The following is a 27,776-nucleotide window of genomic DNA, read 5'->3' on the forward strand; positions in this document are numbered from 1 at the left end:
TAGTCTATCTTTCATGTACCATAACCCATGTTGTTCCCCAGTGAAGAAATCATTCATTGTTCATCACTTAAAGCCTGAATCACGAAGATGTATCAGAAGGTCAACAGCCTAAAGTTGCCATATGCCCATTGGGGTGGGAAATCTCCCATCCCCCAACAGGCATTGCCTACTGGCATTCCAGCAACCAGCAAAAGAAAAAAAATTAAAATGCCATAAGCAATAGCATGATATCACTTGGTTTTACCATAGAGTTTCATGCAATTCCTAGAAAGGCATGGCATCACTTCTGGGTTTTCCTGGAAGTCATATCATTCATCACTAATGACCATCACCCTCGTATTCCCACCCCTCAGTTTCCCACTGATTGCCAGTTTGGGCCTGGCAACCCTGTATGACAAGTCTAAGTTGGGTTTACATGGATCAGAATGTTTATGCTCTAAAATGGTCTTGTTTCACTGTTTATGACTTTGGTCATAGAAACAGTAATTAAGAAGAACTGGCCTTGTTTAAGAAATGATAACTTGCAATTCATTTCTGCAACTGCTACTTGCATTGTTAATCTCTCCACGATCAGTGGCATCAAACTGCCAACCAGACAGGTTGATTTCTTGTAAAGAATCCAATTGGGTTATCATACGGCATAGTGACAGGACCAGCTTGGAAGAAGGATGAAAGGTTTGTTTTCTGCTGAAATCTAGAAATGTTAGTTTCTGGAGACTGGGTAGTACGTGTAGGATGGTAAGCCAGCCATCACTTGTCATGTAATTCTCTGCCATGTCCAGATGCTGGAGTTCTCTCAGGAATGCCTTCTCAAAAAAAGTACCTGTGGATATATTTTCAAAGTAGATTGTTTTCAACAGTTTCTTGTTAAACTTCCCAATCTAATGGTGAGAAAATAACTATTCAGGACAGCACATAATTTTATACTTCTGGATAAAAATGTGTTCCCACGCTAAAATCCAATGCTAAGATAAATCCAAGGCCAATATTCTACATCTCAGAAGAAATATTCTGAAAAAGCCTTTATTACATAAATTCAAAGGCCACAAATCAAAATAAAACTCCTCTTTGAGCCTCCAAGAACCATAGCAGTATAGGAAGAGCCTTGCTCTAGCTCCCAGTCTTTTAGTGAATTAAATCTTATAGCATTTAGAGCAGGGATCTCCAACACTGTGCCCATGGGTGCCATGGCACACACTGACACACTTCCTGGTGCCCACCAAATGTTTTTAAAAAGTGGATGGGGCCAGATGTGCAGGACCTCTGATTGACCATTGGAGATTTGATTGGCTGTGAACATTTTTAAAAACAGCTTTGGTAGCAGCTACCACCACAGCACAAGGATTTTCATTGTATCATTGAAGGTAAGCTTAGGGATCCCTGGTGCCCACAGGTTTACCTGCTTGCCTGTCAGTTGCTGGTGACCAGTAGGAGGTTTCTGGCTACCCGAAGATTGCCTTTCACCGGCAGGCACCCTAGGAATACATGCGGCACATGTGCTCCTAGCGGACATGACAACATCACTTCTGGAAGTGATATCATTGTACTGGCCATGGGAGTGGTCCTGAACTTTGTTTGAAGCTAATTTTGGCCCCAAAGGGAGTGCTCCCTCAGCCAGTATGACAACATCACTTCTGTAAATGATATTGTTGCATCCACTGGAAGTGTGCATACACTTTGCACACAGGCAAACAGAAGATTCCCGGTAAGTACCAGGGTCCCCCCACCGCCACCAGGACAGTATAGGGACTGGGAACCCTAGGTAAGTTGTTTGTGTGAAAGAAAATATTTTTGAACAATATGTCCATATTAAAAGGCATCCTGTTAAACAAAGCTTCTGCCTGAAATGATGAAGTTAAATTAAAGTTGTGTATAACCTCACTCCTTGATATTTTGTGGCTGCAGCAGCCATTTTGTGGTTGTGCCCATGACCCAATGTCAGAATTCTAAAGGTGACCACAGGTTCAAAAAGATTGGGGGCCCATAATTTAGAGCAAGGCCTTCTGAGTGGTGGTATCACAGTTATGAAGCAGCCTGTCTAGGAAGATCCACCAAACCACCTCATTGTTCAATCTCATATACTTGTGAAATATTCATTTCTCATGGATTTGAAAGTTAATATTAATCCTCCTGTACATGATTTCTTACTTTGTTATTTTCAGATTTTTAAGTTGGTCTTGTACTTTGTCTTTAGTATTTTATAGAAACAGTAATTAAAATTTGACATAGTCTAGCACACAGAAAATACTTATAGAAATGCATTTATATGAAATACTTTGATTATTATGATTAGATAGATTCATGGAGGATAGGTCCATCAATGGTTACTAGCTATGATGACTAATGGAAACTTCCATATTCAGGGGAAGCCAAAGTTTTACTGCTAGCAGATAGCATCTGGAGCAGGTCTAGGTTTCAGTACGCTGTTTGTTGGCCATCAACAGCAACTGCTTGCTCACTGCGATGATACTGGACCAGATGGCTCACTGGTCTCATACAGCAGGGCACTTCTTATGTTCTTATGCATTAAAGTATATGTCTACTACTGGGGTGGAGACAAAAGTTTACACCCAGTGACTAAAGCACACGCAGAACCCTATGCTTTGCTTCACAGAGATTCCTACAGTAGTGTGTAGCGTGGGTTGCCAGCGCCCAGGACAAGGCAAGTATTGCACTCTCTAACCCATGGACCATTAGCACTCCCTGAGTCTCTTCCACCAGTCCAGTATTGAACCCCTTACCCCCCCCACGCACTTGTATTTTAAGAAAAGACTGATGCCATTAAAGTAAAATGAATTTAATGCAATTATACTCAAATTTATACCTCTATAGAAATGCAACAAAGTACTCCTAATTTTAAGCAGTACACATTATATGGAGAACCAGCGTAACCTACCTCACTGGACTGTTGTGAAGGTTAAATAGAGGAGACAAATGTACACTGCTGTGCAGGGCTTTTTTCAGCTGGAAAGTGGTGGAACGGCATTCCGGTACCTCTAGAAAATGGTCACGTGGCTGGTGGCCCCACCCTGATTGCCAGACAGCAGGGAGTTTAGATTGCCCTCTGTGCCACTCATGAGCAGCACCGAGGGCAATTTTAACTTTAAAAAACATCCCTCCTTGCTCCAGCTGACTGGCACCAGTCAGCTGGGGCGAGTAGGGATTTTAGATCTCCAGAGGCACAGAGGGTGATTTAAACTCTCCCCGCTTATGAGAGTGCTCCCAAGGGATGACTGCACCCTGCGTGATGAGGTCACTTCCTGGAAGTGATGTCATCACACAGTCCCAGGAGTGCGCACATGCATATGGTACCAGAGGCACCACCTCCTGCCAAGAGTTGCCCCATGTGCTGGCAACCTACTCAGTTCTACCACCTCTTTTCCCAGAAAAAAAGGCCTGCTGCTGTGATATCCTTGGAAGAAGGGTGGCTAAAAATGTAGTAAATAAAATAAATTCTAGAGCACTATCACACATAGAACACTATGAAATCCCTTAAATGTGAGTTTGAAAGAGAAAATAAACTTACACTTGGTTTATATTTAGAAAAGAGTTCTTTTTTAGGAACTCAAAACTTTGATAGGAAAGGAAGACATATAGATCCTATCTACCTATCTAGTCTAAGGATGGACATGGATAGCAGGACAAGTCCTGCATCCATGGTGGAGTATGGAGAGAAGGGACAGAAGCGTGACCAAGCCAGGAAGAGAAGGATGTCATAAGAGAGGAAGTCCTGAGAATAGCAATCTATACATCAAAGGATAGCAGAGCATTAAACAGTAAACAGAAGCTCTGATACTGACCTCTCTATCTTTCTAACTTTTGGGTTTGTTCCTCTCTGAAACCTGAGGGAAGGGAAAACTCCATGGCACAGGGAGGTTCCTGTGCCACTGTCACCCACCTGCCCCGGCTGGGAGCCAGAGGGGGAGAGCATCGGGGTGGCAGTCATTGGGGGACCCTCCTGATCTTCTGCCCAGGACTCCGTAATTGCTAAGAGGGCCACTCACTCTGGCATCCAGAGTAGCTCTGCTGGAGCCAGGGCTTTCCTGCTACATGCGCAAAGAACCTCCGTGTTCAGGGGCAGTCAACCCCTGGAGGCACAGCAGTCATTATACCCTACGTTGTATGTTTGTATGTATACCATATTTGTATGTATGTTTTGTTCAGAGCATGCCTGTTCCTTTCCCTGCAGTGTTAGGAATATGGTGGACAAACTGATCCTCCCTAAAATGGAATGATTTTTGATTTACTATTTTAGTTGTTCTTACTTCCTTGAGTGATAAAGAAACAGTTCCACAATCCCTGTCCCTTTACTGATGGATTTCTTTTGAGACAGTTGAGAAATTCCTGGAGATATGTAGTGGCAAAAATTGATGTACAGGGGACAAAAACATTGGTGGTGGGTCTTTACACTCCAAATAAGAATAAAACTGGATTTTATTTAAAAAATTGGGGATTGTTTAACATATCTAACATATGAAAACTATTGTTTGATGGGGGATTGGAATGGAGTAATCGATCCAAAGATAGATAGATGCTCTGAGAAACATATTAAGATGACCCAGGGCAAACTACCTAAAGCCTTTTTTGATCTAATGGATAATTTGGATCTGATTAATTTGTGGAGACAGAAAAATGGTAACGCAAGAGAGTATACTTTTTTTCAGAAAGACACAGATCTTTCTCAAGAATAGATATGATTTGGATATCAATGGACATTGCCACCAAGGTGGTTAAAATAGAGGTCCTACCTAAGACATTTTCAGACCATAACCCACTATCTATGACTTATGGGGGGGAAAGGGGTACCTTTAGATGGAGATTAAATGAAGCTCTGTTACAAAATGAAGGGACTATCAAAGACGTTAAAAATAAACTAAAAGAATATTTTGAATTAAACTTAAACAAAAGTACAGATACGAGAATGGTCTGGGATGACAGTAAAGCATGTATTAGAGGTTGCCTAATTCAATATAATGCTCAACTGAGAAGAAAAAACCAAGAGAAAAAACAACATATTTTGGAAGAGATAAAGAGCAAAGAAGAACTCAAGAGAGCTCCTGGAAAAACTAATATATTGCAACATATTAAGATCTCACAACAACAACTATCAATGTTAATGTCAAGTGAAATGGAAATTAAATTGAATTATGCTAAACAAAGAACATTTGAATATGCAAATAAGCCGGGAAAATGGTTGGCTTATAAACTGAGAAAGGAGAGAGAAAAGAGAATGATATTGAAAATACAAGAGGCGGATGAGGCATTAACAGACACTGCAGATATACAAAAAGCATTTTATCAGTACTATACAAATCTGTATAAGAATTGTGATGTGTAAGTGGAAAAAATAGATGAATATATTAATAAACAGAAGTTACCTAAGATCACGGAACAACAAAGACAAATTATGAATGGACCTATAACAGTAAGAGAAGTGGGAGAAGCCATAAAAAAGAGTAAGTTGGGAAAAGCTCCTGGACCAAATGGCCTCCCAAGTAGCTACTATAAGTGTTATGAGGATGAACTTCTTCAGCCTTTACAAAAGATGATGAACTCTATTTTAGAGGGAGGGAAAATGCCGGACTCATGGAAGGACGCCAACATACCACTTATTCCAAAAGAGGGACAAGATCACACATTGACAAGAAACTACAGGCCAATATCATTATTAAATAATGATTATAAGCTGTTTGCATTGATCATGGCAGGAAGACTTAAAAGTATCCTATGGGACATTATTCATGAAGACCAAAGTGGATTCCTACCTAAGAGGCATCTAAAGGACAATGTAAGAACAGTATAGGACGTTCTAGTTGCTTTGATTTTCCTAGATGCCGAGAAGGCTTTTGACAACTTAAACTAGAAATTTTTGTTTAAGATATTGGAAGATATGGACTTTGACTTAGTCCATTTAATACAATTGTCCCCAATCTATACAACCCAGACTGCAAGGATAGTTGTGAATGGAGAGTTAACTAAACCATGTGGAATACAAAGAGGCACAAGACAAGGTTGCCCATTGTCACCTTTGTTATTTATACTGATGCTTGAAGTTTTGAATAGGAACATAAGAAAAGATGAGAGAATTCGAGGTGTTAAGGTGAAACAGGAGAACTACAAACTGAGAGCCTTTGCAGATGATTTGGTGTTGATTTTGGAGGAACCTTTGAAAGGAATTGAAATCCTAATGACAAAATTGAAAGAATTTGGTGTAGTGGCTGGTTTTAAGGTTAATAAGCAGAAAACCAGTCTTAACTAAAAATATGAAAATACAAGATCAAATGAAACTTGAGAGCATAACAGTGTTTAAAGTTGAGAAAAGGGTAAAATATTTGGGTATTACTTTGTCAAATATGTACTGTATGTTATTCCAAAATAATTATATTAAGACTTGGAAAGAAATTAAAAGGGATATGCTAAGATGGGATAAAACTCAATTATCACTGTTGGGAAGAATAGCTACAATTAAAATGAACGTCTTACCTAGAATGTTATTCCTATTTCAGACAATTCCGGTTTTGACAACAGAGACACCATTTAAGCAATGGCAGAAGGATATATAGAGATTTATATGGCAAGGCAAAAAGCCAAGGGTTAAATTTAAGGTTCTACAGGACGCAAAAGAAAGGGGAGGTTTGGGCCTCCCAGATTTGAGATTATATTTTGCGGCTAACTGTTCAGTTTGGATGAAGGAATGGATACTGTTAAAAAATAGAAGATTACTGGACCTGGAAGGGCATGATCTAAAATGTGGGTGGCATGGATATCTATGGTATGACAAAGTTAAAGCCAACGCAGAGTTTTATAATCATTATGTAAGGCGTGCAATCCTGAGAATATGGAATAAATACAAACTTAGGTTTTGTCCGAAAATACTTCTTTGGCTGTCATCACAGGAAGCTCATTTTAGAAGGGAAATTGTTAGTCCACTTAAATGGTTAACTTATCAGGATTTATTGGAATTCTCGCAGGACCAAGTTAAAATTAAATCAAGAGAGGACTTAGCAGCAGAAGGGCATGCCTGTCAGTGGTTTCCATATATGCAAATTTTGGAAAGATTCAAACTAGACTAGAGTCATTATGACTTTGAGAAATCTAACACTGAATTTGAAATAGCCCTTTGTACAAATGAAGAACATGTTATTTCTAAAGTGTATAAACTTCTGTTGAGGTTTGAGACAGAGGAAGAGCAAGTAAAAGAATGCATGATTAAGTGGGCAAAAAATTGTGGACATGATATATTAATGGAACAATGGGAAAATATGTGGATAAGGGGGCTGAAATTTTCATTAAGCTCCAGTAGTAAAGAAAATTTTTACAAAATGATGTATCATTGGTATATGACTCCTGAAAAATTGGCTAGAATGTATAAGGGGGCGTCAAATGTATGTTGGAAATGTGCTAAACAAGAAGGGACATTTTTTCCTATGTGGCGGACATGTAAGAAAGCAAAGAGTTTTTGGTTGCAGATACAATCATTGATTCAGAAGATTTTGAAGATTAAACTTCAGCTGAAACCAGAGACTTTTCTGTTGGGAATAATGGACAGCCAGTTGGAAAAAAGTTTTAGAACACTGTTTTTATTCTTTATTACAGCAGCAAGAGTACTTTATGTAGAAAAGTGGAAAACTACAACATTGCCTACAGTGGAGGAACGGTTGACAAAAGTTTTGGAGTTTGCGTTAATGGCAAAACTTACTGCATTGATTAGAGAAAGGACATTAGTTAACTTCTTGTCTGAATGGAAACCGCTAATAGACTTTTTGCATGAAATGGATAACAAAGATTTGATGACATCTGGATTTATGGATTAAGAAACAGGAACAAGAGAAAAAAGAGGGGTTTTGTGACTAACTTAGAATAAGTGGGACTCTAGAAATGATATATACGTGTGGCAGAGAAAATTGGAACTCAACTTGTAGTTTAATCTAGGTGTTTTTTTTTAATTTTCTTTTTTCTTTTCCTCTTAATTTTATAGATATATGTATTGTTAGTGTGTTATGTTTAGAAATGTGTTTTTTTTTGTTCTTTATGTTTGCTGTTTATTGTCTTGTGGTGTGTAGTTTATAGTTTAAATAAATAAAATTTTAACTGAGAAATTCCTGGAGTTTGTGGGAGAGACCTGGTAGTGGAGTGAGCTCAACAGTGTACAATGCCATAGAGTCTATGAGCCAAAGCAGCCAAGTAATCTCTGTGGCCTAGAGATCCATTGTAATTCCAGAAGATCTGCAGCCACCACCTGGAGTCTGGAACCCAGCAGGATGTGGATGAGGTGAAGAAGCACTTTGGTCCCATGGAACCAGGATTGCTGGCTGGCCTATCCTTCCCCTGGCCCTATGCATATTTTTTCACTCCCTGCCCATGTCTCCCTGCAGGGTTCGGTAAATGCTCATCTCCTCTCTCACACACACACATGCACAAGGGTGGCTGTGCATGCACGCTTTCAGCTTGGGGCGGGTGCAATGGGCGTCCCAGCCCAGCCATGGAGCTTCTGCTAGAGCAAGAGTTGCGACGCTTCCCCTTGACGATCTTGGCTCCTTCTCCTGCAGCTAGGAGCCCATTGGCTCCCACCGGGTGTCCGTCGCTGCTCCTGAGTGTGCCTGCAATCATGGTGCCCACGGGACTACATCTCCCAGCATGCTCCTGGCCCAGCTGTCCTTCCAGCCAATGGTAGCGAGCAGCCACGCACAGCACCCAATTAGGAGGCCGCAGTGAAGAGGAGGGCGGGCGTGCACTGTTTGCTGCTGATGTGCAGCAATCCAGTGTGAGTGGCTACTCGAGGAAGGGAGCCTGGATCATTGTGAGGAACAGTTATCCCCAATAGATACCAGCAACTTACCTTGGCTGCCCTGGGGAGGGTAGAGGTGGGGCTGGAGAAATTTTGCGCCCCTAAGAAGATTGCACCTGGGGCAACCGCCCCTCTTTCCCCCCTATGCAACACCACTGTCCTATAGCCCAATCATGAGCTCTGTACCTATTTATCCATAGATGAGGCAATATGGGCACAGCCTTAGAGTTAGAAGTGGGCCTATAGACCATCTATTCTAACTCTTTTCAGGAAATCCAAAACTAGAATATTCCCAACATATGGCTGTTTAGCTTCTGGCGGAAGTTCTCCAATAAAAAGAGCCCTCAACCTCCATGAATTGATTTAATTGTCTCCCCAATTTTACTGCTATGAAGTCTCTTCTAATGTTAAATCAAAATCCACCCTCCTGTAACTTAAGTCTGTTAGATCTGGTCTGTCTTCTGAAGCAGCAGAGAACAAGTCTTTGCCCACTTCCTTGTGACAGCTCATCAAGTATTTGAAAAGCATGACTGTCTCCCCCTCAGTCTTCCCTTCTCCAAGCTAAATGTACCCCAGTTCCTTCCACTTTTCCTTGTCGGGCTTGTTTTCCAGTCCCCTGACTATCTTCAATGCCCTCCTTTGAATTCATTCCAATTTGTCTAAATCTGATTAACTGACTGATTGATTGATATGTACCACACCTTTCCTCTTGGCTGCAGCTCCTTAATGTACAGCACCTAGAACTGGACACAATACTCCAGAACAGGTCTTACTAGTATAGAGTGGAACAAATACTTCTTATGGCTTGAATACAATGCATCTGTTAATGCAGCCTAAAATGGTATTGGCCTTTCAGGGGGGATCTGTATATCACGCTGGTGAATCATGTTCAGCTTGTGATCAAGTGCAATCTTTCTCACAGATTCTACCACCAAGTCAGGTATCTCCCATCCTATACATGAGCTTTTATTTTTATTTTTTTACTAAAGGCAGAACTTTGCCTTTGTTTCTGCTGCTTTTCATTTTGTTAGATACAGTCCAGCTTTCCAAGCTATCAAGGTCATTTTTAATTTTATTTCTGTCTTCTAAGGTGTTGGCTGTCCCTTCTAGCATTGTATCATCCACATGCCTTCATTAAAGACATTGAAAAATGTTGAAGAGTACCAGGAAAGAGCATTGCTGCGCCCCAGTCAAGACCACCTTCCACAATGATGAGGTATGATAGATACGCTCCTATAGTGCAGTTTTCCAGTCATCTGTGAATCCTGGCAGTACGATCATCTAGCTCATGTTTAACCACATTGCTAGCCAAAATATCACAGAAGACTTTGTCATATGCCTTGTTGAAATCAAGCTATGTTATGTATGTTCACAGTATTCCTATGACTAGTAACTAGAGATAGGCACAAACTAAAATACGAACCAAAATTAAGCACAAACCAGGCCGCTTCATGGTTCATGAACCGCGGTTTGTCAGATCCCATTTCTGATGCACCGCCATGAACTTTAGGCTGATTCGTTTAGTTCATTTTTTGGTTCGTGACTGCAGACAGCCTGGTGCCAATCAATCAGTTTCCTAGGCAACAGGGGATGGACTTCCTGCAGACATTCTGCTAACCCAGAAGTGACCTTCTGCTGACCCAGAAGTGATAATTTTCTGACCCAGATGTGACGTGGAAGGGGCAGGTTCGTGGAAGTTTGTGGTTCTTGAAGTCTGACAAACCACGAACTGCACGGTTCGGGTTTTTTCCGGTTCATGCCCATCTCTACTAGTAACGGATAAAAAGGCATCTTGCAGGAATTGTTCTTAATAAATTGATTCTGACTTCTAGTTATCACTGCATTGTTTTCAAGATGCTTACAGAATGACTGCTAGTTCAGAGTGATTGTTTAGACTGTAAGGAAGTGGTCTCAAGAGATCCATCAGAAAAGGGATAAGGAGGGACCACAGACTTCACTACTATTGTTGTAAATGGTGAGGGACCATAGACTTCAGTACTATTGCTACCAGTATGATCCTACTAGGTAGTTCCTATGTTGTTTAATATGTGTAATGGAATTTGCCTGTGCTCTGTTTCAACATTGCTAAATCTTCAAACCTTTCTTTCCATTCTTTCTCTTTAAATTTTGCAAATTCATGTTTATACCCATTACATGTATATTGAAACGTCTTTATATTGATTGTACTGACTCACACTATTTAATCCGCCTTGAGTCTCAGTAAGAAAGGTGGACTATAATTTTAATTAAATAAAAATAATTAATTAAATGTTAAATTAAAATAATTTAAAATGAAAAATAATTAAATTAAATTAAAATGGAATTAAATTTAAAATAAAAATTAAAAAATTAAAACAAATGAAAAATAAAAATAATCATCTTCATGAGTCTCTCAGGGCCAAACTAGACATGATGGTGTCCATGGGTTGAACCCATAGATGCCACTACCACTTTAAAGAGTAGTGAGGCAATTCAACTCTTGCACATTTTCAAGTGCTGAAACAGCCACAGGGGGAGGAGGGAACAAGTGCCTCAGCCTGCTGCACTGTGACCTGATCAGGATCAAGCATTTGCAGTATTTTTAAATTTTTAAATGACAGCAACAGCCATGAGTCAGTTTAGTTTGGCCCTTGTTTTACTTAACTGCATACTTACCAAGAATTCCAGCCTCAGAGTCTGTGATGGTCCATTTCTTCAAGCCAAGTTTTATCAGCTGAGGCTTTCTTTCTAGCTGTTCTAGCAGCTTGATGAGACAGGTATTTGCCTCATCCTCCCAGGGGAGCATTAGTACTTTCATCTTTGGTTGGATATTTAAGCTGTCAACTGAAAATTGTCTTGAATAAGTGTCACTGAAATTGTTATAGAGAAACTAAATAATACCTTTCAAAGTACCTCATCAACAAATGAATTACTAACAGTGGAATTACAGGACTTTTGTAGTGAAAAAAAACCCCTTCTAAAATGATTTGGCAAGTGGTTTAATGGCTAGGATCAAAGCATAACACAGGATACTTTCCCATATTGGGTTTTGTAAGCATCTCAGAGTTTTTTCATCTGTTGCAATATTTGCAGAACATGGGAGAGTAGCTTTCCATGTTACACTCTCCATTATTTTGAGCTTGATTTCAACTGCTAATGTAAAAAAGATATACGCTCATATCAAGTGATGAAACCAAAACAATTTCTGTGATCAGCCAAGAATAATCTCATGATGCCCACACCTATTATAAACTATGAGGGCACATGCAGAAATATTCATGGTAGTTACTCTGAGAGTTACATTTCCTTGAGAAGTGTTGACATGGAACAATTTTCAAAGACATGGTATGACATTTTTATCTCAGCTAGCAATTTAATGGTGAGCAATGCCACACTGGAAGTGAAATCAAAATGACCCATTCACCTTTGAAAATGATATCTCAGTTGGATTCTGCTGCCAGAAACAATTATCTCTCTCTGCCTCAACAGAAGACTGGCCTTGGAAACTGGAATTAAATGCAGACTTTTGCACTTGTGTTTTTCTAAGTATATTAAATCTTTTAAAAAGTTAAATATGCCATAAAATGTCTAGTGGGCAGAGGAACATATATATGTATTTTATCTTATATACTAATAGACAAGTGACCCTGATCTGTGGATACTTTGGATACTTAAATCCGGAGAGTGGAGCCATGAATGGACTTCCTACACAAATGAAAAATGCCCCAGGTTTGCAGAAAAACCTGAATTTAAAAAAAATACATTGGGAGGTTAAAAAACCCCAAAATGCTAAAAAGAGTGTCTGTAGCTTTAACCAGATACCCTCAGCAGCTGTTGCTAGGCAACCATAACAGTTTAGCCAGTATTCCAAGCTTGGTTCCTATCATAAAAGGCAGGGAAGCATGGAGGCAGGATTGTTTTGGCCTTTAAAAGAATATTCATTGGGGCAGGGCCAGAAGCAACCACCAGGCAACTTGATATCACATGATTTTCATAACTCACCCAGACCCAGCTACCTGCTACTTTTCAACACCTGCCACCTTATGAAAGCCAGTGTGGTGGTCAGAGTTTCAGACAAGGATCTGCGAGATCCAGGTTGGAATCCTCCACTCTAGTGTGGAAGCTCACTGGGTGACTTTGGGCCAGTCACACCATCTCAGCCTAACTTACCCTCACAAGGTTGTTGTAAGGATAATATGGAGACAAAGAGAGTGATGTAAGCTGCTTTGGGTTTCCATTGTAGAGAAAGGCAGTATTTAATGAAGTAGCTGCCTTGAAATTATGGAGGGTAGAAGCTGACAATATTTGATATCTGCTTTACATGCACATTTTCTTACATAGAAAGAACTTCTGTATAGAGAAATGCATTAAGCCCCAATGTCGGTCATTTTGCATTACAGACAAGCAGCATAAAAATGCGAGCTAAGATAATTGGATAGCCTTCAGTGTTTTTCTGCAAAGCCACTCATATTTTTCATTATCTCATAGAAGTGAAATTGTAGGACTTTCTCAGTGATGGTACCTACATTGTGGAGCACTCTTCCTAGTAGGAAGGCCCACAACACATTCTTTATATACAGAATTGTCCCTGGTTCAATCCCAGCTATCTCCAGTCAAGGATGGATTTGAGTTAGCAGAGCTGGAAAAACTTTTCTTGACACCAGCCCTGGATCAGAGTAAAAAATACTTAGCTAGACAAGTCAACAATATAAGACAGCTTCATATGCTTATAAGGAGGCTCAGCAGATAACTTCCTAAAATTTGTTTCACAGGCAGGTGTGACTCAAAGGCCTTTTCAGTCTTAGAATTTTGATTCTACTTTTAATTTTGACTCTGTAAATGGACATGAATATGTTTTTAGTAGAAAACTGATGCTTAAACTACATTTTCCTTAAAAAATTAATGAGATAGAATTTGATGCGCACTAAGGCATTTCAACATATCACAATGTAGTCCAAAGCACAATCTGGATAAAATGCCACAAGGAGTCTTCAGTTTTAACAATATACATAGTATCCTCTCTTACCCAGTTTGAGAAGAGCTTCTTTTCCTCCATTTCCTAAATAATTATCAGATAAATTAAGAGCATACAGGTTGTGTAAATCCCCAAGATTCTGGGCTATAAAACAAACAAATGCAAATGATTAATTCATTAACTTAAATTAATTGTAGTCATCTTTCATAAAATATGGGGAAATGTAAAAAACTTGAAAAAATCTTTACGGTTTAGCTATTTCTGAAATTAATCCTATATCTATGATCCTAATTACATACTTTTCCACAACCACATTATTTATTTATTTTATTTATTTATTTTATCACATTTCTAGACCGCCCTCCCCGTCAGACGGGCTCAGGGAGGTTTAACAACAGTTTAAAACAGTAAAAACATTATAAAAACATTAAAACATCATATCAAAACAATTAAAATTGGCAGGTATAAAATATTAAAATACTGCATTTTCCTGCACGAGTGGTGGAGGTCTTCAGTAGTATGGCCGGTGAAAGGACAGCCTAGCCCCCACCAAATGCCTGGCGGAACATCTCCGTCTTGCAGGCCCAGCGGAAAGATAACAAATCCTGCCAGGCCCTAGTTGCCTCAGACAGAGAGTTCCACCAGGTCGGAGCCAGGACAGAAAAGGCCCTGGCTCTGGTAGAGGCCAGGTGGACCGCTCTGGGGCCAGGGACCATCAGCAAGTTCTTAGTGGCTGATCGAAGCGACCTCCGGGGAACATATGGGGAGAGGCGGTCCCGAAGGTATGCTGGACCCAGTCCGCATAGGGCTTTATAGGTCAACACCAAAACCTTGAACCGGACCTGGTACTCAACCGGTAACCAGTGCAGCTGACGGAGGATAGGTGTTATATGAGCCATGATTGGTGCTCTGGCAACCACCCGTGCAGCTTTATTCTGAACCAGCTGCAGTTTCTGGATCAAGCCCAAGGGAAGCACTGCATAGAGCGAGTTGCAGTAGTTTAATCTGGAGGTGACCGTTGCCTGGATCACTGTTGTAAGGTCATGGGTCGATAAGTAGGGGACAAGTTGTCTTAGATAGAAGAATGAGGATCGAACAACTGCTGCGACCTGTGCCTCCATAGACAAGGAAGCATCCAGGACCACCCCCAGGCTCCTCACTCTCGACACTGGCGTAAGTGGCGCTCCATCGAGAGTGGGGAGCCGGAGTCCCGCACCCATGGACCCTAGACTCACATGCAGGACCTCTGTCTTCAAGGGATTCAGTCTCAGCCGACTCTGCTTCAACCATCCAGTCACAGCTCCGAAGGCACGTTCCAGGACATCTGGGGCAGAGTCAGGCCGGCTGTCCATCATCAAATACAATTGGGTGTCATCTGCATATTGATGGCACCCAAGTCTGAAACTCCGTACCAGCTGGGTGAGGGGGCACATATATACGTTAAATAGCAGGGGGGAGAGTATTGCCCCTTGAGGGACACCACACACCAATGGGTGGCGAGATGACAACTTCTCCCCTAGTGCCACCCTCTGTCCCCGACTGTGGAGAAAAGAGACAAACCACTGCAGAGCTGTCCCTCGAATCCCCACATCAGCAAGGCGGTGGATCAACAGGTCATGATCGACCGTGTCGAATGCTGCTGATAGGTCTAACAATATCAGCAGCGCCAACCCGCCTTGATCCAGCTGTCTATGGAGATCATCCATCAGGGCGACCAGCAATGTCTCCGTCCCATGTCCTGGACGGAAGACAGACTGGAAAGGATCTAGGGATGAGGAATCATTCAGGAAGACCTGCAGCTGCTCTACCACCGCCCGCTCAATCACCTTACCCAGAAACGGGAGGTTCGAAACTGGGTGGTAACTGACCAGGTCGGTAGGGTCCAAAGATGTTTTTTTCAGGAGAGGCCTAACCACAGCTTCCTTCAACACTTCCAGAAAGATCCCAGAGCTCAGAGACATGTTGACAATGGCCTCCAGGGCATCCCATAGCCCATCTACGCTGACCTTCACCAGCCACAAAGGGCATGGGTCCAAGGAGCATGTGGTAGGCCTAACTGTTTGCAGGATCCTGTCAATCTCATCCCCAGAGAGTGGACTGAAATGGTCTAATATCATCTCAGAAGGCGGCCAAGGGGCCTCCAGTTCGCACACTGTATCAACTGTGGCTGGGAGATTATGGCGGAGAGACAAGATTTTATCAGCAAAAAAGCTCCCCACAGCCTCACAGCTAATATCCGAATTTGAATTTTGACAGTCCCCTCCTGATAAGGAGACCAAAGACCGAACCACATTGAACAGTTTTGCTGGGCATGAGCTAGTTAATGCAATGGAGGCTGCATAAAACTCTTTATTTGTAGCCTTCACTGTCATCTCATAGGCCTTCATAAACATCCTATAAGATGCTCTTGCATCTTTGTCATGAGTTCGCCGCCACACACTGGTACATTCAGTACCAGTCAGTGGGGAAAGGACCGGTCTATGTGATAAAAGGTTTTCCTTATGATGTTAAAAACATCCTTGTGTGTCCAGGAAAATAATTGTGTGGACATCTTTACCTTGCAACGTAAAACCAAACACAGAGCATGTCATTCATTTTTACCCACTCACCCTACAAACCAGACTGTTGTAGTGGTAGTTAAGCTGCAGTCTGTCTGTCTGTCTTACAGGGTGGGGGAAGGATTTAGGTTGGGAAAACAATGTAGGAGACAAGGGCTAAAGACCCCCTCTTCCAGAACTGCTGGTTTATTCAAATTTAATCCCCCATGGCTGTATTAAAGAAAAAAATGGAGATCTAGAGAGCAATCTTAAGCAGATCTACCCAAAAACTTACTCGGGTCTATTCAGTAGGCTAGGGCTTATTCCCAGGAAAATGTTCTTAGGATTGAACTGCTCATCATGGCTCTTCCACATATGTGCAGTTTGGTCATATTTGCTCATATGTAACAACATCTGGGCAGGCTATAGCCCAGTAGTAAGTGGCAACAGTAGTAAGTGGCTACACTCAATTTTTTCAATGTTTTCCCTAGCTTTACTGATTCTTCTGTTTTCCCAGCTAGTTCTTGAGTTTTTTAAAACCAGTGTTGATTCCATCTGTCCTGCAACAGCTATGCCCCTATATCATCATTAGGTCTCTCACTAGAAACCAAATCCATCTACAAATCACTAGAGATGGGCACAAACTGAAATATGAACCAAAGTTTGTCACGAACCGAGTCGGTTCGTGGTTCGCGAACCAGCAGTTCATCGGAGCCCATTTCTGACAAACCTCCATGAACTTTAGGCCGGTTCATTTGGTTTGTTTTTGGTTCATCACTGCAGATAGCCTGGCATGGATCAATCAGTTTCCTAGGTAATGGAGGAATGGGCTTTCTGCAGACTTTTTGTTGCCCCAGAAGTGATGTTTTCATGAACCAAACGAACTGGTTTATGAACCGGGGCAAGTTTGTGAAAGTTCGTGGTTCAAGAAATGTGACAAACCACAAACCGCACAGTTCAGAATTTTCCCAGTTTGTGCCCATCTCTAAAAATCACTCAAATGTAATAGTCACTTCCCCAGAGGTCAACAGATACTGAAAGACCCATTTTGGCCATCTGAAATCCAAAATGAGAGGAATTAAATAAACTTGGATCCAATTTAACTGGGTTGTTTGGTTAGATTATACCATACTTTTACAAATACATTTATAGAATAAAATAAGCTTTTTATTAAAAAAATAAATTAAATTCAGGCAGAAAAGGTCATCATTTTACATACCAAGAAAGTTCACAGCAATCCCAGAAAGACCACAATTGACTAGATGGATTTCTTTCAAATCTTTGAGGCAGATAGGTATTAATTTTACTATGTATGTCATCCCATCCCCAAGGTCCAAAAGATTACTCAAATTCAAAATATCAATTTTTTTCAAATTCCTGAAGCCTTCAGCTATAAACAATAAGAAAAAAAAGTTAAATTTTTAATCTCTTATTTGATTAGAGTTTGTTTTGAACAAGGAGAAAATCAGATTTGATCATATGGCTGCCATTTTAATTTTTGTTCTGTCACTAAACATTAAGCCTGGTAGTTCTCTAAGATGGAAGAAGACCAGAAGAGAAACAAGCAAGCAGACATCTAGACTACTTTTTCATGTTCTGCCATATTCCACCACCATCTTGATACTGATGTCCCTATGTTCTCCCTACCTGCCCCAAAACTACCCAGCTATCCAGGTACCTAAACAAATATCCTTAACATGATCAAATTATAAACTCAACAGCAGTGAAAGCATACACAAGAACTGCACCCAAAGTTCTCAAATGGAGGAAGGGAGTTGCTATCATCAACAGTAATCCCTCTCCCAGCTTTCATTAATGCTATAAAGTCTCAAGGATGCATGTCAAAACTTACTATCAAATCTAGAATAAGCATACCTCTCTGAAATCAGTTTTTTTAATATACAGACACTTCACAAAGAATGTAATGGCTGCCATCTACATATTCAAAATTACTTGTTTGATCGTACAATGAATATTTAAAGAAAATGCAGGTACCTAATTTTTCGGCATTAGCCTCATTCATCTTGATGTTATCAAATACCAGCTTTTCCAGGTTGACCAGATCTGGTATTCCATCAATAAGCCCTCCAAACAAACAAAAAAAAACAGATTACATAACTTTATAATGCTACAGCACAACATATTGAGTATGTTGTATATGTTGCTACTTTTGTGACATTTTCCTCTTCTAATAAATACTGTCATGCAGCACATTCCTGAGACCTGTTGAAGTGGAGGTGGCTGGCCACCAGCTCAACAGCAGCACCTTTGGTCCAGTGCCTAAAGGAAGCCTGCAGATGCAAATGTCATGGCAGCAGAGCTGTGACCATGCCAGCATCCCCAGTAACAGCAGCATCATGCTCAAAAAATGTCACAAGGATGAAGCAATGTGGATGTGATGGATGGGGGAATCAACCATCCAGAGTGGTAGCCATGGGCAACAGGCCCTAGGGACATTCAAACGGAGGGAGGAGGGGCCAGGTTCGTGTGGGGAGCTGGATGCGGGCCCTAGGATGCAAGAAGGCCTTCCAAACAAACTGTCCCTCTAACCAGCTCCTCTTTCCCCCAGCCACCACATGGCCCACACCCAGAAGGTGGCCCTTCCTTCTGCCACCCTACCACTATAGGTGAAAATATTGCTTGATGACCTGGTAGGTACCAGATGGGAGGGCTATCAGGTGTACTGAATAGCTCTGATTAGGCTATATAGGTGAGAGGAAGCAAAGGAAGGCTTTGATGAGATTGGGCAAGGAGTTTTCTCTTCTTATCTCTGCATTTCTCTGGAGCATGGAGGGATAGTCAGTAGTCACCCACCTGACTCAAGTCATGATAACTTTCCAATCCTCCTACCCAGCTGGCAACTGCTCTGGACCAGGCAGTGCCTTTGACTTATGACATATGAAGAAGGGATTTATGATATCCATTCATCAACTGCCCTGTCAGCATGGAGAGGGCGTCTGACTGCTAACATCCCCATCTTGCAGAAAATGCTGCCATCCCTCCATTTTCTCACCATGGGTTTTTTCCAAGTAGTTGTGGCCAAAGTCCTAGCGAGAGGTGTCCTTGGCCTCAGCAAGCCACTGCCTCCACAGATTCCTGGTTGCAATGCTGCTACACCTACAGGTACGTGTGCATTTGCCCACAGAAGAGGTGGAACTGGCATATATCCATGCTGGGTTTGCTGTAGTTGCAGGCTTCCTGAATGTCATGACAGCCATTGGCTGCACCCACACTGTAGTTGTCATCCCTGGAGGAGCCACAGGACTACCAAGCAATACTAGGTTTACAGCTTGAATGCACAGGCCAGGTGCAACCAACAGGGCATCCCCATGGCCAAGTTCTCAGGCAATGTGCATGATGCACAGACCTTTGCCCCATCCATGCTCAACTGCCTGCTGGCTGCTTGGTCATTTCCCTGCCGAAGTGGGGCTGAGCAGGGTGGAGGCTTGATGGTTGTCCTCTGCACCACAGGTAACTGGGGCTGCCCCCTGCTCCCACTTGAGTGTCACCCACACAATAACCAGATCAGCAAGGGACATTGGCCCTGGCGCACCCTGCTCTCCATCCCTAGTAGGGTTGCCAACTTTGGGTGAGGAAATTCCTAGAGACCTGGAGGCAGAGCCTCAGGAGGTTGGAGTTTGGGGAGGGGAGAGGGAAGGGAGGAAGCTCAGCATGGATTGTATACCATATAGTCCACCCTCCAAAGCTGCCATTTTCTTTAGGGGAACTGATCTCTGTAGCCTTGAGATCAGTTGTAATTCTGGGAGATCTCCAGGCACCACCTGGAAGTTGACAGCCATACCCACCCACTCCCGTTGACTGGTCCACTGCATCCTATGGCCTGGACAGGGTGCGAGGATCTGAGTGGCCAGTTCCTCACACAACCATGCACTAACTGTGCCCCCATTCCTTTCCACAGGACCATTGTTTATAACAGTTCTGGTGGTTTAGCACTACATGGAGACTTGGCTGGATCAGGTGGTAACTATCGTGTAGCACCTAGAGATGGAGGTGAACGGCACAAGCCAACTCCAGCATGACTCAGAGCACTACCTGTGCAGCATACATGTGGCCAGCACAGGCCTGCTCCATGGTGGTTGGCCCATGGGCCTGGAGAACATCATGAGAGTATTTGCACCAGCTTGCCATGGGCATGGGCAGGCTGTCAGACCTCCTAGAGGCAGCAATGGGTGCAGAGTGCTGAAAGGAACAGTAGCCACCACTCCCATGATGCCAGAGGGCATACAGGTGGCCTGCACCACCACCACCTCTGACTTCTTCCCCTCTTATTGTGTTGTTCATGTACAAAGTTTACTGCTTTTTACATGCTACACCACAGAGGTTGCTGGAGTAAGTTTCTGCTGGATCTAGGGGATGGAGCACCTTAGGGATCTGATTAACTCTTGCCATGCCCCTTGGCCCACCCCCCACCCTTACCCACATAGGGGGGTTGCACTGGCAGCACTCTGGTGGGTGGCCATGGTTGCTCCTTGGTGCTTAGTAGAGTGGCACTTTGAGAAATGCCAGCATAGCTGCCAATCAGCTCTCTTCGTGCTTTCACTCCTCACCCACAATGTTCCACTTGTACTCAGTTTCTATATTGAACTGACACTCATCTTTCCGCATATGACCCTTAGCCCAAAGGAGAGAAGGAGTAAGGCTGGCTAGAGAAACTGGCAGGCTATGGAATTTGCTGATGGGCCACTACAAGGAGGATGTGCATGCTGCCGCCATTGCGGCTGAGCAACAGTTTCTGTTGTAAAGGAATTATAAAGAGGTTAAAACATACTCTGTCCTCACCCTCAACTCCCTACATGCCTCTTTTAGTTCAACAGTTCCAAATGCCTAAATTACCCCATCTTGCACTTTTAAAACATCCCACCTGTGCATGTTGATATGGTGCTAAAAATGACAGCAGCATGTATCAAAATTTGAAGTTCATGCCTCAGGTAGGTACGTGAAAGAGAGAAGCTACCACTCTCTTGGGGTGTGTGTGTGTGGAATACAAATATCCACTGCCCTCAAAGCAGAGATGTTTATTTTTCTCCAGCTTTCTAGTATTTTGACCTGCGCCCCCCAACACAAACATGGTTAGGGTGTACTGGTGTGGGGAGAGCTATATTTGCAAAGGGAGAGGGGAGATGAGAAAAAGCCATTGTCATTTTCTTCTCCCCTCCCACTCCAGACAAGTTGTCACTCTGATTTCAGCCTGAACTTGCTGCCATGAATAGTTCATTGGCTCCCAGAAGCCGGGGGGGGGGAGCAGCGGTAGCAGTTTTGATCAAAGGAGACATGTCAGTGGTGGCAACTACAGAGGTACATTTGGAGAACTCCCTTCACTCCATCATCACCTTAATTATGCCCCTGAAGTGTGTGGCAGCCACCTCCTCCACAAATATAACTGGCGCCAAGGAAGACACAGGAGGATGAGGACAGAGGGGAGGTGAAGGAGGAGGGTAGACAGCAGGAGTTCGGAGAGCCCCCCCAAAAGGTTCTGGTGCAGAGCTGCTGTAGCATAGAGGTTAAGTTTGTGGGCTGTGAGTTAACACTGGTGGTTTAAATCTCTCCACTGCCATGAGCTCAGCAAGTGGTCTTTGTAAGCCACACCTCTCAGCCCCAGCTCCCCAGCTGCAATGTGGGGATAATAATAACACAGACTATGTTCACCACTCTGAGTAGGCACTAATCTGTCTAGAAGACCAGTATATAAGTACACAGTTGTTGTTATTATGGTATATTGTACAGGTGCATACCAGATACCATCACAAAAAAAGCTCAGCTAAGCAGTAAAAGCAGCTGGAGTTTCAAGGAATGGTGGTTCACAGGATTATGTTTGGTAGTGATGGAGTGTTCATATATAAAATATTGGCTGTTTCCATACAGCTGGTCTTTCTCATCCTTGTCCCACTTATTGTGTGTGTTTTGCTGAGTCATTCTGAAAACTCAAACTCCACACACACACCCTCAAAAGCATTTACTTTGTGCTTTGTGGTTGCAGACTTGCAGGAGCCTCAGCAGCTCCTTTAAAAAGCAAGTTTGGAGGGAAGTTTGAGCACTTTTGTCAATGTTGCCCGCCTCCCTTTTCAAAATTTTTTTTTTGTTCTGAGCATGCATGATCACATGCTGAAAGCTTGAGGGGAGGAGCTGGGCAGCGATTGGAGGATTCTTTGGAGCCTTTTTAGCATTCACATACCCAAGAATGAAAAAACCCTCTCCATCAAGCTGCAGCAAAAGAAAAGACTGAGGAAAGTGCTTTAGCAGAAGAAACGCCTAAAAAACGGTCGGTGAATACCCTGCACCCATTTTGAAAACTGAGACATCTGGAGTCAAGAGGAAAAGCTGCCAGCTGTCCATTTAAGGGTGTATGGAAATAGTCATTGTTTAGCATAATGTGCATTTTCATTTGCTGCAAAAACTAACAGTTCCCTTTTGCCTCTATACAAACATCTTTAGTATTAATTATTTTTAAAAATGAGTGGTGTGTCTGGCCTAGATATCAGGTGGGGGGCCTGGCCAGAGCTCTGTTGCTGATGGGCGGAATTATGATAGCAGTATGATTGAGGAAGAAAGAAAGTCAAATTGGTAGACACAGATCCTGACATTCTATCACTAAATATAACTTAAAAGACAGTATCTTCTGATTGCTGCTGCTACAGATAGAACAAACATACCCTAGATAGTATAGGGGCTTCATCACAGAGGCTAGCAGAGGAGAAAGGGAATGGCACATCCCACATTGGCCTATCGCACAACTGTTAGTTTATCTCTTGCTAATAGCATATGGGGATGTGAAGCAGGATTCCTGACTGACTGATACCCTCTGGAGACTACAACATACAGGTCTGTCATAGTTATTGTCTACCTACCATTTAGACTTCCGTCCTGAAGATCTTTTATCTCGATGGTTTTCAGCATCTCCATTGCTGCTATTTGTTGCTCATCTTCTGTAGTAAGAGGTGTTGATTCCACAGTAAGATCCTGCATGTTCTTACAGCTTTTGAGGACTTCCTTCAGCTTTCCTGTGATGCCAGGGCTTTTGCTGATATGCAACCTGAGACTTGAGGCAGAGCAGCATATTTTTTCTAAATATTTGATATCACCTTTTTCTAACTTGTTGAAATCTTTAAGTGTAATTTCTAAAGATTGTAGCTTTCGTTCCCAGTTGAAAAATAAGGCTACAGCCTTTTCAGGGATTACTGTTTTCCATGGATTGGTTTTAAAGCATTCCTTTTTCTCATCTTCCACATCACCCCAAGAGTAACAGCCCAAAAAATCTAACTTGATGAGTTCTAATGCACTTACACAATTGGAGAAGTGTTCAAAAAAGCCACAGATATACACAGGAATGCACTGAGTGTTGATGTATAGACTTTTACCATGAAAGAATTCCTCAAACTCTTCACTCACAGTTGATTTGGAGATACTTTCATAAAGAAAGCTAGTGGCACATTCCACAAGTGAGTTCATAGAAGCTGCGCTCAAGTTTTCTTCTTCTTGTCCATTTCTTCCATTTTTCATGGGTTGCAGTCCTGATGACTGATTATTGAGAGAGCACAATTCAGAAAAACTGCCTTGTTTGTGAATGGCTGACAGGTACTTGATAATAGTTCTGGTGGCTTCTGTGGAAGATCCACATGTATAAAGGAGTAAATTGCGGTAAGTAGAAATAATATCTGGGATGTTATCAATTTTTTGAAGGTAACTAAGTCCTTTAGACATCTCCTCATCTTTATGTGATGTTAGTAGCCTGGAAAGTCTCCTGCCTGCAATGTATTCCTGAAAGGATTTATGAAAAAATCTATACACAGGCTTTAGTCTCTGTACTGTGTACTTATGCATGAGGCCTGTAGCTAGCAGGACTTTTTCTTGTATGTGGAAGAAATCCTCAGGGGGGAAATCAAATTTGTTGTCAAAAACTCCCTTTAAGGCCAAGTCTCCACAGTGGTTTATGCTCAGAAGAAAATCTTTATTACCAGTTTCTTTGATCTTGGGCTTGTTCCTCTCCAGCAATAAATCATAAAGTGTGGAGAATAGAGTTGTTTGTGTGTGTGGATTAAAAGTGGTTTCCCCCATTTGGATGGCACAAGCAATTATTACAAATAAAGGGGTCTTCATGAGGTTCCCAAACTGAGAGCCTGAATTTTGAAAAGTGGAATCTGTTGACTCTAGCTGAGACAACAGCCCCTCTGCTAACTTCTCTTCCAGTACATTTCTAACCAGTTGTCTTGCGCTTTCTTTTGTCAGATCACCTGTTTCAGCTATCAGGGATCCAACATACCTAACCCTGCTCATTGTTTCAGTTCTGGTAGTAACAATAACTGTGTTTTTGAATCTATGGTTTTCTTTGATCAGTGATTCTATTTCTTGGCAGCTCTGGGATATAAATTCATCATACCCATCTAACAAAAAGAGGGCTTTTTCTCGTAGTGAACTTAACATCCTCATAAAGTTAACTTTGCTTATTCTATAATTTTCTGTAAGAAGCTGTTCACACACTGTCTCATATAATCCAGCCCGTGCACCACTCAGATCAATAAAGAAAACAAGTTTGAATTTCTTTAAAGAAGGATGATCTCCATTTGCCCAGAGTAAAGCAATTCTCTTGAGAAGAGTAGTTTTTCCTTTTCCAGCTTCTCCTTCTATAATACAAGGATTTTCTAATTCATGTAAAAGTTCATTTAAATTCTTTTGTCCTTGCCTGGTGTTACGAGTATCTTTCTTCCAAAGCAAAGTATCAGTATAAGAAGTTGTCAAATCAAAAACTATGTCAATTTCCTCCCCCAGAGGATGAAATTTTTCAAATACTGCAGCCTGATAAAAATCGATTAAGTCTTGAGCCAAGCAATCTAAGTCTTCCTGTGTTACTTGCTCAGCAGCTTCTAAAAGAAACAATACAAGGAAATGTATTGTCATTAAACAACTACATAAGTGTTATACAAACTGGAATAAGCTAGAGAGGTCATTTGCACAGATTCCTTTAAGATTGTCATACTGCTTTTTAGGTCTCACCATTTCACCAAAGAACATGAACAATGGAGCCCATCAGCAATGGTTCTGATTACAGACTCTTCTCCTTACACCTTAAAAATTCCTCTCTACCAGCTTTGTGGGGAAAGGGAAAGAGACTACAGTTATAAAGCAATAAGCATTCAGAGACTAGGCACATTTAACCCTTTCCCAAACCCCAGTATCACCAGGATTCTGTTGCCTGGTATTTGGTTTCTTGTAAATGACACATGGGTAGAAGAACAGGTGCCCCTCCTCTCCTCCACACTGCAATTCCAATCAGGATTGGGCTCCTGTGGCATTTGTAAACTGAAGGTATTTTATCCCTAAAATTGCAGCGGCATACCCATGATGGACTTGGGGATGTTATCATGTCTAGTTGAGCCCACAGCACATTTCCTCTACTGCCATTTTGTGTCTGTTTTCAATATTTTTTTAAAAAATGCAGCTGATAGAAAATTCTGCTGGTGGGAAACTGAGATCTCACAGAATAGTAGTAAAGCAGTCCTGCTCTTGAAACCACTGGTCACTTTTCTACCAAGTGACACCAGTGTAATGTAGCATTTGCAGTGCCAGGTTGGGATGGGGAAAAACCTGGCTCAAATCCTCCACTCTGCTACAAAGTTCATTAGGTGACTTTGTGCACAAAAACATCTCTTTGCCTATTCTCTCTCTTGGAGTTGCTGTGAAGATAAAATGGGGAGGGAACAATGTATGTGATGAATCCCTTGGAGGAGGAGGATTGGGACAAACATGAAATAAAGTCATAAAGTGAAGAATGATTCTGGGGGAAATGAACTGGAGTACAAGGGGGAGGAGTCAATGGCCAAGAAGATAAGGTTTTGATCTAAATTTATCAAGTGATGTCCCTAACGTTTTAGCTTTGTGTTGAAAACCATCTTGTGTGCCATTTTAATGACAGAAAGGAGGCATATAGATTTTCCAGTGTAGGACAACTTAAAGAAGGAAAAAATGGAGCAAGAATCTCAACCAGAAAGTTCAATTGGGAACATAATCCATAAATTACGCAAGACTATTTTGATTTAAGTCGGCTGAGAATCAAATAAGTCACCTAAAAATATGCATGTGAATAAGTTAGAGCTGGATCAGATTCTATAGCTATTTCCTCATGTTAAAAATTCTGTGCACATAGAAAACTAATATATCAGGAAGAAGGCTACACTAGAACCCTCAGCCTCAACCTACAGGGAATAGTTAGCCCTAAATACTTTTGCTTGTGGATCAGATTTTGAAAGCTGGGGAGCACTAATATTTTTGCCCAAGACTACCTTGAAACAACAGGTTTGTAAAATATTAATTTATGAGCTTTGCTGAGCTTACATTCAAGGTTTTAAAAACTCCATATTCCTCCTGAATGTGTGTGTACACATGTGCAAAAACACACAAAATCTTTAAAAAATGTTATATTGCTTGCCTGTTATATCTTGCTACTTCATACATAGGTTTTAGCTGTTTCTCGATCATTGCTTGCCTCTTACATCTTGCTACTTCATACATTGGTTTTAGCTGTTTCTCTATCATTCATTTTTACATGGCTTGGATTCCACAGATTATTTTCATGAATTGATGGAATTTCTATCTGTGGAACATATTTTCTTCACTTCCCCCTCTTGCTGCAGGCCAACCCCCCTATGCGGCTTCTGGCGGGCATGGGACCCTCAGAAACAGCATGAGGGGGGGATCTGGAGCCTGCAATGATAGAAGGAGTCAGTAAAAATTGCCACCTTTCATTAGTCGAAAATCCCTAGCCCATATCTTGAAACTTGTGTAAAAGAACACACACACTAAGGCCACAATCCTACTTCAAAGTAACCCCAATTGAATTCAATGGGACTAGTTTCTGAGTAAACATGCTCAAGATTGAGTTGCATGACTATTGAAGCCTTTCACTATGGAGGCAAAATTTAGGAAGTTTTGAGTGCTATAGAATGGTTTGGAGAGAAATAAGGTTTAGTTCTACTTACGGTGTCCTTGTAGGTTCTGATAAAGAAAAGGATCTCTCTTCTTCAGTAATTGGACCAAAAGGTCACAGGCTCTTTCACCTTTTCTCAAAATGGAGTGGATTAAACTTCTTGAGGCATCCTGCCTAATCTTTTGGCAAATAACATCTGTCTCTTCATCAGACAAAACAGAACTTGCAAACAGATCATCTGCAATTTGCTTGATAGTTGGCATCCCCAATCCTTCAATAAGGTATACACTGTTACTCTTTATGAACTCCACTGGGAAAAAGAACCCTTTGGTTAGGGATAGTGCCCACATGTTTGTTTAACATGAAAATGGTGCAGCACCGGTTAGTTTCTTACCTTACAAGATTAAATAATACAAAGAGGGGGCCCACGACACTCACATTGGGGACCCCATCCTTTCCCCCTTCTTTGCTCGCGGGGCCACCTACTCTCTGTGCCACCCACAGACTGACCAGCCTGCTTGCTTGCAGCACTGCCACTCCTGCATGCCTGGTTCTGCT

The 27,776-nt window shown here is 41.8% G+C and overlaps 1 protein-coding gene across 1 annotated transcript; it reads right to left on the reverse strand.

The window, feature by feature from the left end:
• Positions 1 to 27,568, reverse strand: NLRC4 (NLR family CARD domain containing 4). Its single transcript, XM_054972219.1, has 7 exons — positions 27,271 to 27,568; positions 23,146 to 25,158; positions 18,275 to 18,364; positions 17,499 to 17,669; positions 13,794 to 13,886; positions 11,444 to 11,611; positions 1 to 823 (listed from the first exon to the last, which is right to left on the reverse strand). Exons 1-7 carry the CDS (start codon positions 27,566 to 27,568, stop codon positions 507 to 509), a joined length of 3,150 nt encoding a protein of 1,049 aa, XP_054828194.1. The 3' UTR covers positions 1 to 506.
• Positions 27,569 to 27,776: the final 208 nt, after the last annotated feature.

This window comes from Eublepharis macularius, chromosome 1 (assembly GCF_028583425.1).
Source record: "Eublepharis macularius isolate TG4126 chromosome 1, MPM_Emac_v1.0, whole genome shotgun sequence".
In the NCBI taxonomy this organism is placed as follows: Eukaryota; Metazoa; Chordata; class Lepidosauria; order Squamata; family Eublepharidae; genus Eublepharis; species Eublepharis macularius.